We start from the raw sequence: 17,084 nt of genomic DNA on the forward strand, positions 1-17,084 counted from the left end.
TTCATGGGTGGAGCCAAGGCTTTGTACTCTCTTAAAGCATTTACGAGCCTTAGGAAACCACAGTTCTACCCTGTCCTACAGGGTTACTGCGAGTCAGAGTCAACTCAGTGGCAGTGAGTTTGGTCTATTTTAGTTCTCAAGTCTGCGATCAGGATGATTGTAAAAAGAGAGCATCTTATTACACTATTGGGAAATGAGATAATATACTCATTTGCCATTCTCATCCCCCTGAAATTGCCATTGAGGCACAGTTTTACCTCAGAAATATGCTGCACAGATAGCGAGGCTTTGCAGGCTGAAACGGCTAAGGCTGTTCAGTAAGGGCAGCCAGAGTAGGACATCGTCACAGGGCCAGGGGTCTATGGCTCACAAGCATAGACACAGACGTTTCAGAACGCACAGAAGAAGGTCTAGTGTCATGGGTTTGAAAGAAGCAGAATAAAATATTGAAACCCACCACACAACTAAGGGGAGGGATCGCCGAGGGGCCTTCAGAAGTTCCTAGGAAAGTTCTTTTAATTTCGTTTTCCCGTGAACTTTTGAAACCCCTCAATACTTTGGAACTTTTAAAAACAAATATAATGCATATTGAGTAGGATGTGGATTATTAGTGCATATACCAGTTTTCTATCAGAAAGGGTCATACTCAGATTTAAGAAATGAAACCTGACTGGCCCCCTGAAGCCTCTTTTACCCTGTGCCTACCTCGGCCATTGCCATAAGCAGCGTCTTGATTTCACACGCTGTTGCTGATGATACCTGGGGTTTGTGGTGTGTATGTTTTGTTTTGTGTGGGGCTTGGTTTTCGCATTAGGTCTGTGTGATACATCTATGTAGCTGCAACATGTAGGATATTGCAGGTCATTTGTTTTCATTTCTCTGCCGCATTTCATATTTAAATAGACCACAGCTTATTTACCCTTTCTACCGTTGGTGAGGGAGACCCTCGGAGATGGTCTGACAGACGCATGGGCGCAACAGTGGGCCCAAACATAACACTGTGAGGACGGTGCAGGACCGGGCACTGTTTCCTCCGGTGTGACAGAGGGTCCCTCTCAGGCAGAACCGACTTGTGTGGGTGAGCATTTGCACCGCTTCCGTGTTCCCCACCCTCACGGGCGATGCTGCTATGTCGTGTCTTGCCCATGGCTTTGCTGCGTAAGGACCCCGTGAAGAGCTGGCTCACTAGGGCACAGGCTATTTATGCGTTCACTGTGGCAGACACGCCTACGCTCTCCGACAGGGGCGCCCTGCAGTGCTCGCCAGGCTTTCCCTTTGTCGTCGGTTCAGCCACAGTGGAATCTTACTGGGGTTCAAGTTGCGGTTTATGATCAGGATCTGATGTTTGGAGAAGGGTGTTGAATTAGGAAAATCGGTGAGCCAGGAGAAAAAGTTTCGAATGAGGCCAAGCTGTGTGTAAGCACGCGCGCTTCCTGAAATCAGATCCAAGGAGCAGTGTGACTTTGAGTGAGCTGTCTAACTTTCCAGGACGTGACTTGTCTTTTGTGGTCATTGTCGTCCTCGTTGTTTGTGGACTAGATTAAGGGACTTTCCAGTTTTGACAGACTATCCTTTTAATTAGAGGTTTTTTAAGAGATCTGAAGGTTCTCACAGGCACAAGATGATTTTTTCTGCTACTTAGAGGTCTGTCAGCCTGCCTGGGCCTCCAGTGCAGGCTCCTAAGCCCACAGTGGAAGCAGCCATTCATGAGACCAGCTGGAGTTCCACAAAGGTATGTGTGCACTGTTTTTTCAGTTAGTAGGGGAAGGAAGAATTGTAAGGGCCAAGCAATACAAGGAATTTCAGTGTGGAAAAAGTTCAAGGAAATTGAGAAGTAGAAATGGAACAGCTGACCGTGAAACACAGGCCAGGAGAGAAAATGTCTCCATACGTACACATAATAGTAGGCTTACCACCGACATAGATGAGAATTCCAGCATTTGAGTAACAATATTAAAATTAAAAACGTGAGCCAAGAAGACATGGTGTGAAAGGTGAACAGCACAAACGCATGGGCAGCGTAAAGCCTACTCTCCAGAATCTGTGGTGAAAAAATTCTGCTAAAGGTTGCATACTAGCTGGTGTGTATGTTTTTCTAGAAAATTTGGGGAAATAGGAACTTCTTAAATGCACTAAACCAGCCTGCTCTGCGGTAGACTGGATTCTGAGTCATAGGGACCGGAAGGACAGAGTAAAACTGTCCCCCAGGGTTTCCTCACCAGATCCCTCTCCAGTGGAGCAGCTGGTGGCGCCCACGGGCAGCCTCTCGGTTAGCAGCTGAGCCCCTGCAATGCCAGGGCCGTTGAGGACTTTTCTAGTGCTGCATCAAGTGTGGACTGACGCTTGTATTATGAGACTTAAGAAGTATCATGAAAATGTTGAAAATGAATCTTTATTGTCACTATTCATCCTTGTCTCCTGCAGATGAAAGCTATTCATCCAACACAGGCTTGCTTAGAATTAGGCAGTATGGCAAAATAAGAATAATTTATAAATTATCAAGGATTCTTGAGGGAGTGGGGGAGCGAGGAGGGAGGGGGAAAATTAGGAGCTGATATTAAGGGCTCAAGTAGAAAGCAAATGTTTTGAGAATGATGATGACAAAAATGTACAAATGTGCTTGACACAATGGGTGGTTGTATGGATGGATTGGGATAAGAATTGTGAGAAACCCCAATAAAATGATTTAAAAATAATGATAATAATAAAAAAGAAAGTTTGGGTGGTAATTAGGTTCCAAGGCCAGGCTCTTACTTTCTTTGATTAATAAGAAGTGACATTTGTTTCCCTAACATTGATCAGACTTTGAAATGAAATGAAAAGCTGTCTGTAAAGATGAGTCATTTTGTCACTTCTGAGAATAATAACAGTTCTCTTAATTAGGCTTCTCCTGAGGAAGAAGCTTGTTTTTGCTCCTTATCACTTGACTGCACAAAAAGGAAGCTCATCTCACCCACCTCTCGCTCTCTTTTTTTAAAGGACACTAGTCTTGAGAAACAATCAATTTACCGAAACTATGGACTTGCTCAGGAATTTAGATGTTTTATTATTCTTACCTCACTTCTAAAATGCCATTTGATAACGTCTGTTTACCACAACCCCACTTCTGCAAACATTTGTTTGAGATTTTGAGGAGAAAACCCTCATTGTCTTCGATTGTTTTATTATGGTTTTCAAAGATTTTGACAGTGACTCTCCTGCTCATGGTCCTTTTCTCCTCAGGTGATGCGCTCATGGTTTCTGTTGCTTCTTTAATCGAATCCTTCTGAGATCCACGTGGATCCAGTCAAGTGATGTGCCACGCGCATAGAATTTGCTATGCACGTTTCACCACTCAACTTAGTTAAATGTAATAATTGTAATCGAATCAGACTCTTACACCTTAAATGTATTTAATTTGGTCAGTACAGTTGAAGTATAAAATAAAACCCTATAAAACACAGTTTCTCCTTATTGGTAAATAGCTACTCAAGTGCCCTGGGACAGCGCCGGGCACATGTAGTCCTCCTGATGCCAGGGGAGGAGGCGGCGGCAGCAGTAAGGCTTCGCTGTTTAGTTTTTGTTTCTTGAAACTGTGTGTGACATTTCCGTCCTTATATCATTGGCAGTTCTGTCCCCCTCCCTTTTCACCAAGTAGAGACATAGATTTCAATAAAAGCAACCAAACGTCTGGGCAGAGGTCCAGTGTGCTGGAAAGGGGGTTGCATTGATAGAGTACATGAGAACGAGGTAGCGTGATGCAGATAGTGGAGCAAATGTTTACAAGTGGTAAGGGAGCAAGTCCTATGGTGTTTGGAGAAATAATGACCTCATAGGGGAGCAAGGCCAAGGACCCACAGCGGGGAGCACCCGGTGGGTCAGACAAGTGTCTGGAGCACAGAGTATGGGCTGGGGTACCAACACTGGCTAGTACTTTGCAGTTTTGAGGCCATACACTGTGACTGAGGGGAACCCCGAGTTGTGACTGAGTAATGTTGTAGATCTAGAGGAAGCAGAACATTGGGTACAATGAGAGTCTTAAGATTTGCCAAGTGTTTAAGAAAAAGGGAGCTGAGCTTGAAAATTGTAGGGAGGGAGCAATTTGAGGATTGAAGGTGCAGGAGATAAGCTGAGTCGGGGGCAGGTGAAAACATTAGGGGCTAAGGGAAATGTCAAAGTGGTCGAACCCGTGGTCTTTAGGGCCTGGTGGATTAGAGGACTGGTAAAGTCAGCATGTCTGTGGGGGTGAGCTAAACATGTTAGGAGGTGGTTACATACAAGTGGTATGTAGGAAACTAATTATGGAAATCATAGTTATTCATAATGAGAAAATATTTTTTACGAACTTGAAGTGAATGGCTAAGATGAGTGAAGGACAAGATTATTGGAAGGAAATCATTCACAGAAATAAGGCCAAAATGGTGGAATACACATAATCAAAACTTGTATTAAATTTACCAAGAATCAGCAGCAGCATAGCGTTAGGCGCCCGTCCCTGGAGGACGTCATGTTTGGTAAAGCGGAGGGGCAGCGAAAAAAGAGGACGGTTCTCAATGAGATGGATGGACAGAGCAGCTCCAGCAGTGGGCTCAGGCGCAGGAACCATTGTGAGGCAGGTGCAGGGCCGTGCAGAGTTTTGTTCTGTTGTGCATAGGCCAGGGACTCCATGGTCGGGACCGACTCAGGCTCCCAAAGACAGCATCGGTGTTAGAGCCAGGAGCCCAAACCATTAACGCGGAAATGAGAGCCAGTGAGGGCACCAAAAACTCCGAAAGCTGGCCGTGGGTATTGCAGAGGCATAATGCACAGTGCTGCCTGTGTGCTCACTGTGGTTCCTGGTCATGGTATCTTTGTATAAAAATGTCCCCCCTTTCTTTCCTGAGTTTCCCTAGTTTTACTCCTCACTGCACAGTACATCTTAAACTCATTCGGGAGTTCTTTTGTGTACTCTAATTGCCTCATTGATCGTAAAAGGTGTTGATATTCTGGGTAACATTTTTACCCCTCTCAGGTGTTCTTTGCAGCTGGCTTTGCTGTTCTTTCCCACAGGTTTCCTTGTAGTCCTTTGTGTGGTTGCTACATCCCTGCATGTTGATTGCTTACAGACATCACATCCTCAAGGGGCCAGCTCCTCCTCTGAGCCTTGTTACTTCTTGGCCTAGGCTACCTCGGAGTAGTTTAACTGAGCAGGTCCGTGGGATAAAATCCCAGGACTGAAATTTCTGTGCAAAGAGTGAGAAGGCTTGCAGTGTTTTCTTCAGGTGGAAATCCAAAGTATTGTTTGCAGACAGTTTTCGAATGCCCTACTTTTGTAATCATTCAATTAAGTAGTTTAGGTACAAGTTCGTGGCATTGAATACGTTCTTTGAGTGCCACACCCATTCGCCCCCTCCTTTTCTGAGTTCTTATCATCTGCTGACTGCTGAAGGTTAATATCTAATTGGTCCAGTTGTTGATTTATTTTAAGAATAGTGCCTTCAGATAAAACCCACTGTTAATCTACAAGAGCTTTAAATTGCCATAAATTCCTACTTTGTCCACCTGCGCTCTCTTCTACCTTTGACATAGCTGGGAAGAAAACCCAATGAAAAATTTGAATGCAAACATTTCTGTTCTGAGTTTGAGATGCTTCTGCGGCAGTAGGCTGTATCTGTGCATAGTCTAGTGCTGGGGAGGGGAGAAGAGTAGCAAGTGTGCTGACCCATCCTTTAGAAAATCCATCTGTCTTCCTCGGTTTTCATGGTTGGTTTCCATGATTTTACCTAGAGAAGATCAACTCCCTGCCGGAGTCACAAGATCATATGAAACAGATAACACATTGGGGAAAAGCCCACCATTATTTTCGTATCTGTGTTCCAGAGTCTTTAAAAATTTTGCCTTTGCTATGTGCTTTGTAGAATTATAGTACCATTTTCAATATGTGTGTGTGTGTATATATATATATATATATTACATTTCCTTGTATACGAAATAAATGAATAAGCTCATTTGACTTCTTAAAGCCTTCTTATATTGCTCTTCTACTTGTTTTCTTCAGCTAGCTTATAAGAATATTTTTGAGTGATACATGTATTTTCTTCTTTGCTTTGTACTTGATAATAAGTTTGTATTCTAATTCTAATTTTAGTAAACTTACTCCTAATAGCATCCTGTATTCTTATAGAAAACAATGCCACTTCCAAATGTTTCCATATATTTCCCCTCATTTCATACTCCAAATTGTCTCTTAAAACAGAATTGGATTGAGGAGGACAGATTTGAGATTAGAAGGAAATTTGTTTCTCCTAATTTTTAGTGTTTTTCATTTTTATAGTTCTGTTTCACTTATATCATTTGTTTGAACTGTATCACTAGCATTTACCTGCTAGATATTTGTCACTCAGATGGCTGATTATCTCCTAATTATGGTCTGTTATTGTCTTATATTAACTGATACCATTATCAATACGATTTTACTAATTCTAGCAGAAGTTATGCAACACTTACACTCAGACCAATTGGAGGATGACATCAAGGGCATCTTGCATGAAGACAGTGAAGGTTAATTTACAAACAAAAACAGGAAAGCAAGTAAAGAACAGAAGAGATGTCAGGGATCCTCTGAAACTTTTACATGAACATCTAGCAGCTAAAGTAATTGGCGGAAACGAGCATGCCAAAGAGCTGAACTGATTTCCAAGTGGGACTTCTTAGAAGACAAAGTAGTACGTGATATGTTCAAACAGCTGGAGTTAGAGAACGAAACAGGAAGCATATACTCAGCTTCTTTCCAACGGAAAGAACTGGAGAGCAGAAATATACACTTACTATACCCAAAAGAATGGTTCAGTGGTCACCCATCCCAGAAGGTCACAAATGATCAAGAATCAGTGGTATTGAAGGAAAAAATCCAAGCTCTACTGTATATGCATTGATGAAACACAAGGGTACAGGGATTATCAGAATACGAATTGAGATATTGTTAAAGCAAAAACTTAATTCATCTATGCCAAGAAATTTGGAAGATAGCTACTTAGCTACCAGAAGACAGCCATGTGTGCACCTATTTGAAAGAAAGGCAACCCAATGTACTGTAGAGATCATTGAATAATATCATTAATATCACATGTGAGGAAAATTATGCTGAAGATACCGTATATACTTGAATATAAGCCGACCCAAGTATAAGCCGAGGTACTTAATTATTACCTGGGAAACCAGAAAAACTGATTGACTTGAGTATAAACCTAGGGTGGAAAATGCAGAAACTATTGGTGAATTTCAATAATCAAAACAAATGAAAATAAAATGACTAAAAATTGAGACATCAGTGGGATAATGTATTTAAATATTTATTTTAAATTAAAAAACATAAATAAAAGGACAACAAGTCATTTAACATTAGTAAACCAGCACAGTAAGTGGAAAGTAGGTTCAACAAAAACAAGAGGGTATCAACAATGATGCCTTATGAGTACTATTCCCGGAGCTCAATCAGCAACCAAGCTAAAATGTAAAGAGTTAAAATCTTTCAAAACTGGATTCCTCATCATCATCCGTATCCCAATGCAGAGCTTCAGCTGGTGTGAGGTCATCATAGACGCTGTCCTCACTGAGATCGCCATCATCACCATCACTGCTGTCATTTTCATACAAAGCGCAGTCTTCACTGCCATCATAGCATTACTAATACTACATTTCTGGAAGGCACGTCGCACCATGTCTTCTGGAATGTCTTCCCATGCATCTCAAACCCACTTTGCTATTAACTCTATGTCAGGCTTCATGAGATTTCCTCCTTTTGTTAGTCGGGTTTGACCAGATGACATCCATTCATTCCACATCCTTCGCACACGGTCTTTAAAAGGCTTATTCAAAGATGCACGTCATAGGACGGCTCTGATTGGTTAGATGTGAGTAAGCAAACATTCAAAGCTCTGCAGTGTCAGCGGGGCTTTGAATGAGGAGAAAGGGCAGTCACCCACAAGATACCAGGCGCTTGTCCAGTTGGGGGTGGGGTGGGGTTGGGGGGCAGCGAGATGTTACACCTCGCTGGGGCACCACTGACCCATGTATAAGCCAAACCCACAGTTTTTCAGCACATTTTTGTGCTGAAAAACTCGTCTTATACACGAGTATATACGGCAATTCAAAAGATTCAGGGGACATAGAATGGTGCAATTTAACTGCTGGTTTCAAATGGATTAGAAGAGAATGCCAGAAAGATGCTCATCTGCACTGTATTTGACTGTGCAACACAGGCTTTTGACTGTGTGTATCCTAACAAACTAGGGCTAGCATTGAGAAGAATGGCAATCCAGAACCCTAAGTTGGGCTCATATAGAGCCTTTCCATAGACCAAGAGGCTTTAAAACCAGCAAAGGTGTGTGTCAGGGTTGTATTTTCAGTCTGTATGCCAAGGAAATGATCTGAAACACTCTAATATACGAGACTGTAGCATGGCATCAGCAATGAAGGAAGGTTCCTGAACAGTCTTTGATAGACAGGTGACACAGCCATGCTTACTGAAATGGAAGAGGTCTCAAAGCACATACTGATAAAAACCAGAGTTTAGCCTTCGTTGTAGCCTTCGTTAGAGTTAAACCTCAGCATAAAAACATCTTCACAACTGATTAGTAACTCACATCATGATAAGAGGGAAAGAGATTAAAGTTGCCAAAGGTTTTATTTTACTTAAACCCACAATCAGTCAAAGCCCAAGGAAGCAGCAACCAGGAAATCAGGGGACAGATTACATCATGGTGTTTTCATTCACTTCATATTCATGGAGAAGCCGGGTAATTAATAAGGAACATGGAAGAAATACTGCAGTTAAATTATGGTGTTGTAAAAGAATATATACCATTGCGTGCTAAAAGCAAACAATATGTCAGAATACGCTTTACAAAAATGAATGGCAACACGCACTTGGGACGTATTATCAGGGGAGAGACCAGGCCCCGGGGAAGGGCATCATAGTAAACCAGTGGTCAGCGAGACAAAAAAGGACTCTCAAACTATGGTTTGACACGGTGACTGCAAAATGGGCTCAAGCGTGGCTACAATGGTCAGGTTGGCAGCAGACAGGGCGGCGTTTTGCTCCGTTGTCTATTTGGGGTCACTATGACTTGGAGCCAATTAGACAGGAGGTAAAAATAACATCAGAGGCTACGTTTTAATTTTCTCAAAACATGACTGACATTAGATCAATAATGTGCTCATAAATATTTTCTTATTGTTCCTCTTTAACATTCAGGAGAAAACCATAACTGTCATATTATTAATCTCTATTTCTTGAGTTCTTGTATTTCACTAGAAGGTGCTCATGTTTTCTGCTAATTTTCATGATACTTTGGAGATGGTGATTTTTTATCTTTTTGGACTATTGAGGCAGTGCCAACTTGGAGACATTAGCTGAAGTGCCAAAGGTCAACTGCGATTGTGTTTCTGTTTCTAAACCCAGCTTTCTGGCTCCAAACAGGTTTCTGATTAGCGATAAACTCCTTCCTTGTGTGATAGCTCACAAATCACCTGTCCAAGGGTTTTTTGTATGCTTGACTATTTCACCTGCGGGTTGTTTTGAGTTGGTCAGCCGATGTTTATTACTGAAGAGGATAGCTATACGTCTCAGTTCTGCAGAGACAGTTGTTTACAGACCTAAGGCTAGCCTAAGGTATTCAGTTGAATCCAAGTGGTGTCATGGTCATACATTGGGCTGTTAGCCCCAAGGTCAGCAGTGGGCAACGGTCGCTGCTCCATGGGAGCAGCACGAGACGTTCCCACAGGAGCAGTTCTACCCTGCCCTATAGGGTCACTATGAGTCAGAATCTACTCCATGACAATGGGTTAGCCTTTTACTTAAAATATCCCAGAACCTGACCCCTCGTGCTGGTTGAACAGCTTTGGCAAATGCTCCCCTTTCCCCAATAAAAAATGTGAATTTGCCACATTATATGTAGTCATTGATACAAAATTCTGTCTACAATTTTATGGAAAGCACTATATGCATACTGAGTCAACACAGAGGGCCACATCTGACCTCTGGCCTCCTATTATCATGAGACAACGCTCAGACATGCCTCCAGCCCTCCTTTCACCTTTTATCCACCAAGGCACTTTGGGGTTATGTGTCGGGCTGCTAACTATAAGGTCAGCTGTTTGAAGCCATCAGAGGGAGAAAGCTGAGCCGGTCTGCTCCCATGAAGGTCTGCTCCCATGAAGGTTTACCGCTTCAGAAACCCACAGGACAGCCCTGCTGTATCTTACCATAGGGTTGCTTTGAGTTGGAATGGATTCTGTGTCAGTGGGTTTCATATATATATTTGGGATGTGTGTTCATTCCCATAAAGTTTTTATATTCCACTAGATGGCGGTAGACCCAAGTGCAACAAGAATGCATCCTAAGTGCTACTGAAAAGGATGGTGAAGAAATAGAGTATGTTCCTTTAAGAATGTGTGGGAGCTAGTGTTTTTTCATGTGTATATATATCTATAACATTGTAATATCTCTTTCCACTTTAAAGTCACCTTTGTTGAAGCTCAGGTGGGTTTTTCTTCAAGGACCTGTTCGTGGCTCTATAAACTTGACTGTATGGTTTATGTGATCAGATAAGCTACTTGGAGTCACTTGGCCCTGTCTTCTGCAGACAGGATGGGGATGGGAGGAGAACGGGCACCACCATGAAAAGAATGACCCGTTTTGCCTTTGTGGTGGCATTTCTGAGCATCCCCCTGCCTTCCCGGGGAACAGCCATTCATGGTTTACTATTTTGCCACTGAGGATCCCACAGGGCCTTCCCAATTACCTCTTCCTTCTTTTAAGAATCCCTGCTTTCTGGGAACTGGGGCTTGCTGCTCAAAAAGTTGGGAAATAGAGTGTATTTAGGTTCCTACTGGGCCTATCAGTTCTACTTAATTCTTTTAATGGTTTCATACTTTCCTATTGTTTCTAACTTGGAAAGTTAAATGCAGTCAAACAAAACCCTCAGTCTTTTATTTTTTTTTTTGCTGTTCATCTATTTAACAGATATTATTAAAGTCCTATTACTGTTCTTGCCCCATTTTCTCCTGTCTAGCCTCTCTTAGTTTTGGTTCTTTGTGCATTCTAGATATTGCGCCTCCATTTTTTACATATGCTATATAGTCTCTACCTGTTGTTTTAAAGACTTGATTATAACAATTTCTATTCTAATCTGCTTATTTTTCTTAGTTTATGCCCATCAGATAAGTGAAATGTTTAGTGTCCGTGGACTTGAATTTCTCATACATGTTTATAGACCTTTAATAAAATGCAAGATTGAATCCTTTGTTCTTTTCTTGTGCTTACCCCCAGGCCCTTAGCTATTTATAGGAATTTTTTTCAGTATTGGGAATATTAACACTGCTGCTTTTCACATGCTGTGGATCTGTTCTCTCATGTGGCTCTGTTCTCCTATATTTTCCATAATAACTGCTGGTGGGGTTTGTTTTGTTTCTCTCTAGGCCAGTTTGTAAGAATCTTCCTCCATGGAAACACCTAATTTTTAATCATCCCTAGGTAATATTTTATCCCTAAGTTTCAGATCATATAATAACTATACATTTACAAGTCATCATAGCAATTCATTTTTTATGTTCTAGTATTCATGTTATAAATACTAATATAAATATGTTAAGGAGTTCTGAGGGCTCAGTGGTTGTGCCTTGGCTGCCAACCACAAGGTGGGCAGTTTGAAATCACCAGCTGCTACTTGGGTAAAAGGCTGGGCTTTCTCTTCTTGAAAAGCGTTGTCATCTTAGAAACCCCTGGGGATGGTTCTACCCTGTCCTATAGAGTCACCATGAATCAGAATTGACTGTGTGGAAGTGAGTATTTATGTTAATGATTTATTGGGAATTTATTTTGTACTATGATGTAAGGTATCCCACCAATGGTTAGTCAGTTATTAAACATTGTTTCTCATGTGATTTTTCTTTTTAAGCAACACATGAACCAGATGGCAGGCTCTATTATGGAGGGCCACACCACACTACTCTTTGTCTTTTTTGCATGCCCCTCCCTTTCTCTGCTATAGAAGCTTTAACCTCTGGCAGTTTTAAGAAAACATGTTGATGTCAGAAGGAAATGCAGAACTAATTACAAGCAAGCAAGGATAAGTTAAAAGTAACAAACAAAAATTATTCATCTTATGAAAGGAATACCTCGTATGCACAAAGTTAAAGCAAAGAGAAATGCCCTTGAAACTGGCCCCAAAAATGCTGGGACTATATGTTACATTGCAGCTTCCCAAAGTAATTTGGCCTATTGTCGCCTTTTCAGAAAAACAACTGCTTAGTGCCTCCCATACAATTAAAGGCTTTTGTACTATAGCCTATGATCCCAGGTCAGGAGGAAGAGGAAGCATGCTGCTCCTGCAGAGGTGTACGGTCTTGGAAGCCCACGGGGGCAGCACTACTTGTCTGTCACACAGTCACTTATGAGTCAGAATCCACTCAGAGCCACTAAGGTTGGAGTTTGGTTTGTATTAAAGGTACCCAAGTCATGAGTTAACTTTAAATAAAAAGAATCGATGGCTCTTTTTTCTTTAGTTCTTTTATTCTCACTGCCAGTGAATGAAGTGACCCTGTAGGACAGAGTGGAACTGCCCTGTGGGTTTCCAGGGCTATGCATCTGGCCTCCTCATTCTCCTGAGAAGCTGCTGGTGGTTTCAAACTGATGACCTCATGGTTAGAAGCCTAATGTGTAACTATTACACAACCAGTGTCTTAGGCTTTTTTTTTTTTGAACTTGGACAAAAACTTTTATTGTACGTTGTCTATTTTGAGCTTTTGCTAATGTTTTCAGTTCTTAGAAATATGAATTTCTCTGCTCTGAGATGGATTTTCAGTTTGTTCCCCGTTGAATTTCTGTGCCGCAGTGCTCCTCAACTTCTGGACTGTGAATTTAGCATCAGTATTTAACCCCCAAGTGACCCTTTTAAACCTGTAGAAAAACATATAGTACAATAACTTTTTCATACCCATAATCTAGGTTCACTGGTTACTGAAATTTTTCAACTTTTGTTTAATGCATTTCTTTCTCTCTTCATATTCAAATTTCTCCATGTATTCACCATTTAAGGGAAAGGAAACTCCACGTTTTCTTTTTTAAATAGCTTCTTTGCTTGTTTCTGGTTCAGGGTCAGACAAGGAGACCGAGCTGGCTGAGTGTTTGAGAGCTGTGGGCGCTGCAGCGGTCGGCGCTGCAGTGGTCTTAGTCTGAGGAAAGCCCACTGGCCTTTCTTGCTGCTTCATCTTTGTTTCTTCCTTTTGTGATATTAATAGATTTGAAAAGTCCAGAGCCCAGTCTAGATTGCTCTGGGTTTTTTCCATCCTGACTAAAGTTAAACATTTTAGCACGGCAAATACATACGGCATCTTGCATTTCCTCACTGCGTCATGCCAGGAAGTTAAAATGTCAGGTTGCCCTATTGGTTGATCATATGTTTTTAAGCAAACAGATTTATGTACGATCAAGTTATCTTTTGTCTTTAGAGATTCTGATGTGATTAGTACAGCAGGGATTTGAGGCTATGTGAGTGAATACCCCGGAGTTCCTTTCCTGAATCAGTTGTTATGTGTTCCGTACCCTAAGCTCACTGCCTTCGATGGATTCCAATGCAGGGTAACCCTGTAGGACAGAGTGGAACTGTCCCTGTGGGTTTCCCAGACTGCACATCTTCACAGGTGTAGAAATCCTCATCTTTCTCCCATATTATTACATAGGTAAATGGGGAAAATTTTTAATTCCATTATTTCCTTCACATTTATTAGAATGAACTTCTGTGTGCCATTGTTGATAACAGAGGAAGAAGATATTTTTGGATAAGTCAGTTCCACATGTTAACATCCCATATAGTTTTCACGTAAACATTAATCTATTATTGTCACTAATTTGTTTTAAACAAACCATTTACCTTTTCTTTTTTAAAAATGGAATGTCTTCAAAATCTGCATTTTAAATCATTTTTAAATGTTCAATTGTGTGGTTTAATTTCTAATATGTCTGTTCCATAATATTTTTAATAATCAAATGTTATTTTTTCATTAAAATAGCTGTGGAAATACAAAGGACCCTAAATCAACTTGGAACACCTCAAGATTCACCTGAATTGAGGCAGCAGCTGTAAGTATTTAATGTGAAAAAAGGAGGAAAAACCTGCTGACTGTTGCGTTGCTTGGAGCGTGTGTAGTATGTCTGTCAGAGAAAACATGGAAAGTGAATCGGGCTTTTCTGCTGTCTTGTCCCTACATTGACCACCAGGTGTATTTCTTTGTGGCATCTTTTCCCTGTCCAGAGAGGACAGTGTTATTGTTCGTTATGGTTCTTGTGCTCGATGGAGAGACCTTGACTTCTCTGTCAAGCACAACTTCTTCGGTTGGCTTTCTTAGACTTCTTGATAGGTTGTTTCAAGTTCTGACAGCTTTCGGAAAATCATGCTTTAGGCTTCTCCGTTTAAGTGAAATCTAATGGTCTTGCCCATGACCATATTTTTATCTGGTTGAGATACATGTCCAATATAAACTTAGCCCCACAAAAGCTTTATCTACATCCTCAAATTTCATGGAGTCGCCTGATGCATATTCTAGGTATGTAGTGTGCTATTAGGAGAATGGCAGTAATACTTTCTCTTGGTTATATGAATAGATTTTTGGATTGTTTTTACAGATTTCCTCATCTGTGTCTTACACACTTAGAGTGAGAAAGAGCCTCAAAGCTATTTCTGTTTTGTTCACAAGGAAAATACATCTCTTAATGGTTTGATGATTTGACCAACTCTTCAGTATCTAATTTTAAGTCAGTGACGTTACTGCTACAATTTCAAGTAATATGTAGGAAGTGGCATTTTCTGATAGTATTAATTATGAGGAAATATTGCAAAAAGGAAGACATTAAAGGTGGATAATAAGAATTCATATTTGTGAAGCACAGTTTCAGAAATTTATATTGTATTTTTCTTGCAGTGGACAGATAATTAGGGTGGTAAAAATGCCCCAATTAAAAATAGTAAGCCATAATATATTAAAGTAAAATGAAAGTATCTAATCCTAATAATTATAATGTTTTGATGGAATTAATAGGGGAATTCTGACTGTCTTGATATGATTATTGAGGTGTTTTTAAAGAGTTGCTTGTAACCTTTTTCAAAAATTTTAAAAGCATCTTAAAGATAAGGTATTTGGTGATTTCTAACTAAAGTTACAATTCTTCCTTACCACTCAAATAGAGAAAGCTATTCTTTAATATACTTTTATAAAGTATTGTATCACTTTAAAGAATATATAATATGTACTAAAATGACAGATTTTTAAAGAAAATATCTAGAATAGATATACTTATGCTAGGTTATGTTATAATACATTATAAGGAGCCATGGTGTAGCATTGTTAAGCTGTTGGCTATTGTCTGAAAGGTCAGTGCTTTGAATTCACCAGGTGCTCCATGGAGGAAGAATGATGTGACTGTCTGCTTCTGTAAAGATTATAGCCGAGGATCCCGATAGGGTAGTCTTACCCTGGCCTATACACTACATAGCAGTTGAAATCAACTTGACAACAGTGGGTTGTAAATCTGTGCATATGAGGGGGCTTCAGAAAATTTGTTTAAAAATACAATTTAAAAGTAATGGAAATTTCCCACGAGTTTTTGTTTGAAGCTTCTGATGTGTGCTATGTGGTGTATGTTAGTTCCGATGCACAATTTGTAAAATCTGAATTTAATATGAGATTTTGTAAGTCGTTATTGTAATACACAAGATTTCAAAAGGTTCATGTGAGAATTTACATGTGTGAAATTTACATATATATGAATTTATGAATAATATATGTGAGGGATACAGATGTTGTCATTTATAAAGTGTCACATTAATACAAGTGCCTTCTTGTTACTCTTAAGCTCTTTAATATTTAAAAACCTTTCCACTTTATAGGTAGCTAATATAATTTACCTCTGATTAAGTGTTGTCTTTCCAAAAATTAGCTTTTTAATAGCAAATTTAAATAATAGTACTTTTATCTTAATATTTATTACTTCCTCCCCTGTTTTTGTTTTCTGAGTATTTATGGATTGTAAATCCCATATATACCCTAAGGCTTGGGAATGAGACAGTACGTTCTCCCGACTTGCTCTCGCCTGAATCCCAGCTGCTGGAGGCAGATGAAGGCTCCTCCACCACAAAATTTCTCTCACAGAGGAGCAGACATTTCCTTATCCAGTAACTAATTCCCTCCCACTTTGAATCATCTTATTTTTTAATGACTTCTGTTTACTTTTCTGAACTTACCTACCTTCTGTGAGGAAAGACCCATCCATGTAGTATTTCTTATTCAATATTTATCGAATACCATAACCCAAATACATTGTATACATGGGGAAAATTTAGAGTTAGTCCATAAAAAGCAAATTTCATGAAAAGTATTCATCAGGGACAATTCAAGTGACAGAGTTGTAGCTTCAAGCAGTGTTTTGTTGTTGGGTTGTAACACATTTTCTCCCTTCAGGCAACAGAAGCAGCAGTACACTAACCAGCTTGCCAAAGAAACAGATAAGTACATTAAAGAGTTTGGATCTCTGCCCACCACCCCCAGCGAACAGGTATCAGGCTTTAAGACACTTTGATGTACTGAATGTGAAAGCTATCAAATGTATCGTGGGACCTTTGAACTGTTAGGAGAAATTAGAAGGGAAAATTCATTCACCGAGCGCAAGAAATACATTTAATTCTCAGGTAGTATCCAGGGGTTCAATAAGGCAATACGTTTGCCAAGACAGTTGCCCTGCCCCATAATTTAGTGCAGGGAAAATGCTTCCTGAGTAGGCAGTCCCAGCGTCCAGAACTGACTGCGTGCTGCGTGCACTTGCTCACAGTGTGACGCATCCTGGAGCATGCATTTCCAGCTCTGGTGAGAGTCGAAGGCCTGCAGAAGAATTGCTTACAACTAACATGAAACTCTTGACTCCGTTCCTTTGGCGTGTGAAAAGGAGAAATATAGATAGCACTGTGAGCTTTCTTGCTCGATGTAAATACTTAGGCCATTGAATGTTCTTGTCAAACGGTATTGGGGGTTAATTAGTAAAGGCATCTGGTTGGCGAGTGAATGGTAATTTC

General features: G+C 40.5%; 1 protein-coding gene across 1 annotated transcript in view; it reads left to right on the forward strand.

Annotated features, from left to right (window-relative positions):
• Positions 1-17,084, forward strand: part of STX7 (syntaxin 7) — a 50,643-nt gene that overhangs the window by 18,899 nt on the left and 14,660 nt on the right. Inside the window, exons 3-4 of the mRNA XM_075554530.1 lie at positions 14,032-14,101; positions 16,477-16,570. Coding sequence (XP_075410645.1) covers positions 14,032-14,101; positions 16,477-16,570 — 164 coding nt within the window. The remainder of the gene's footprint in view (positions 1-14,031; positions 14,102-16,476; positions 16,571-17,084) is intronic.

Source organism: Tenrec ecaudatus, chromosome 7 (assembly GCF_050624435.1).
Source record: "Tenrec ecaudatus isolate mTenEca1 chromosome 7, mTenEca1.hap1, whole genome shotgun sequence".
Lineage (NCBI taxonomy): Eukaryota > Metazoa > Chordata > Mammalia > Afrosoricida > Tenrecidae > Tenrec > Tenrec ecaudatus.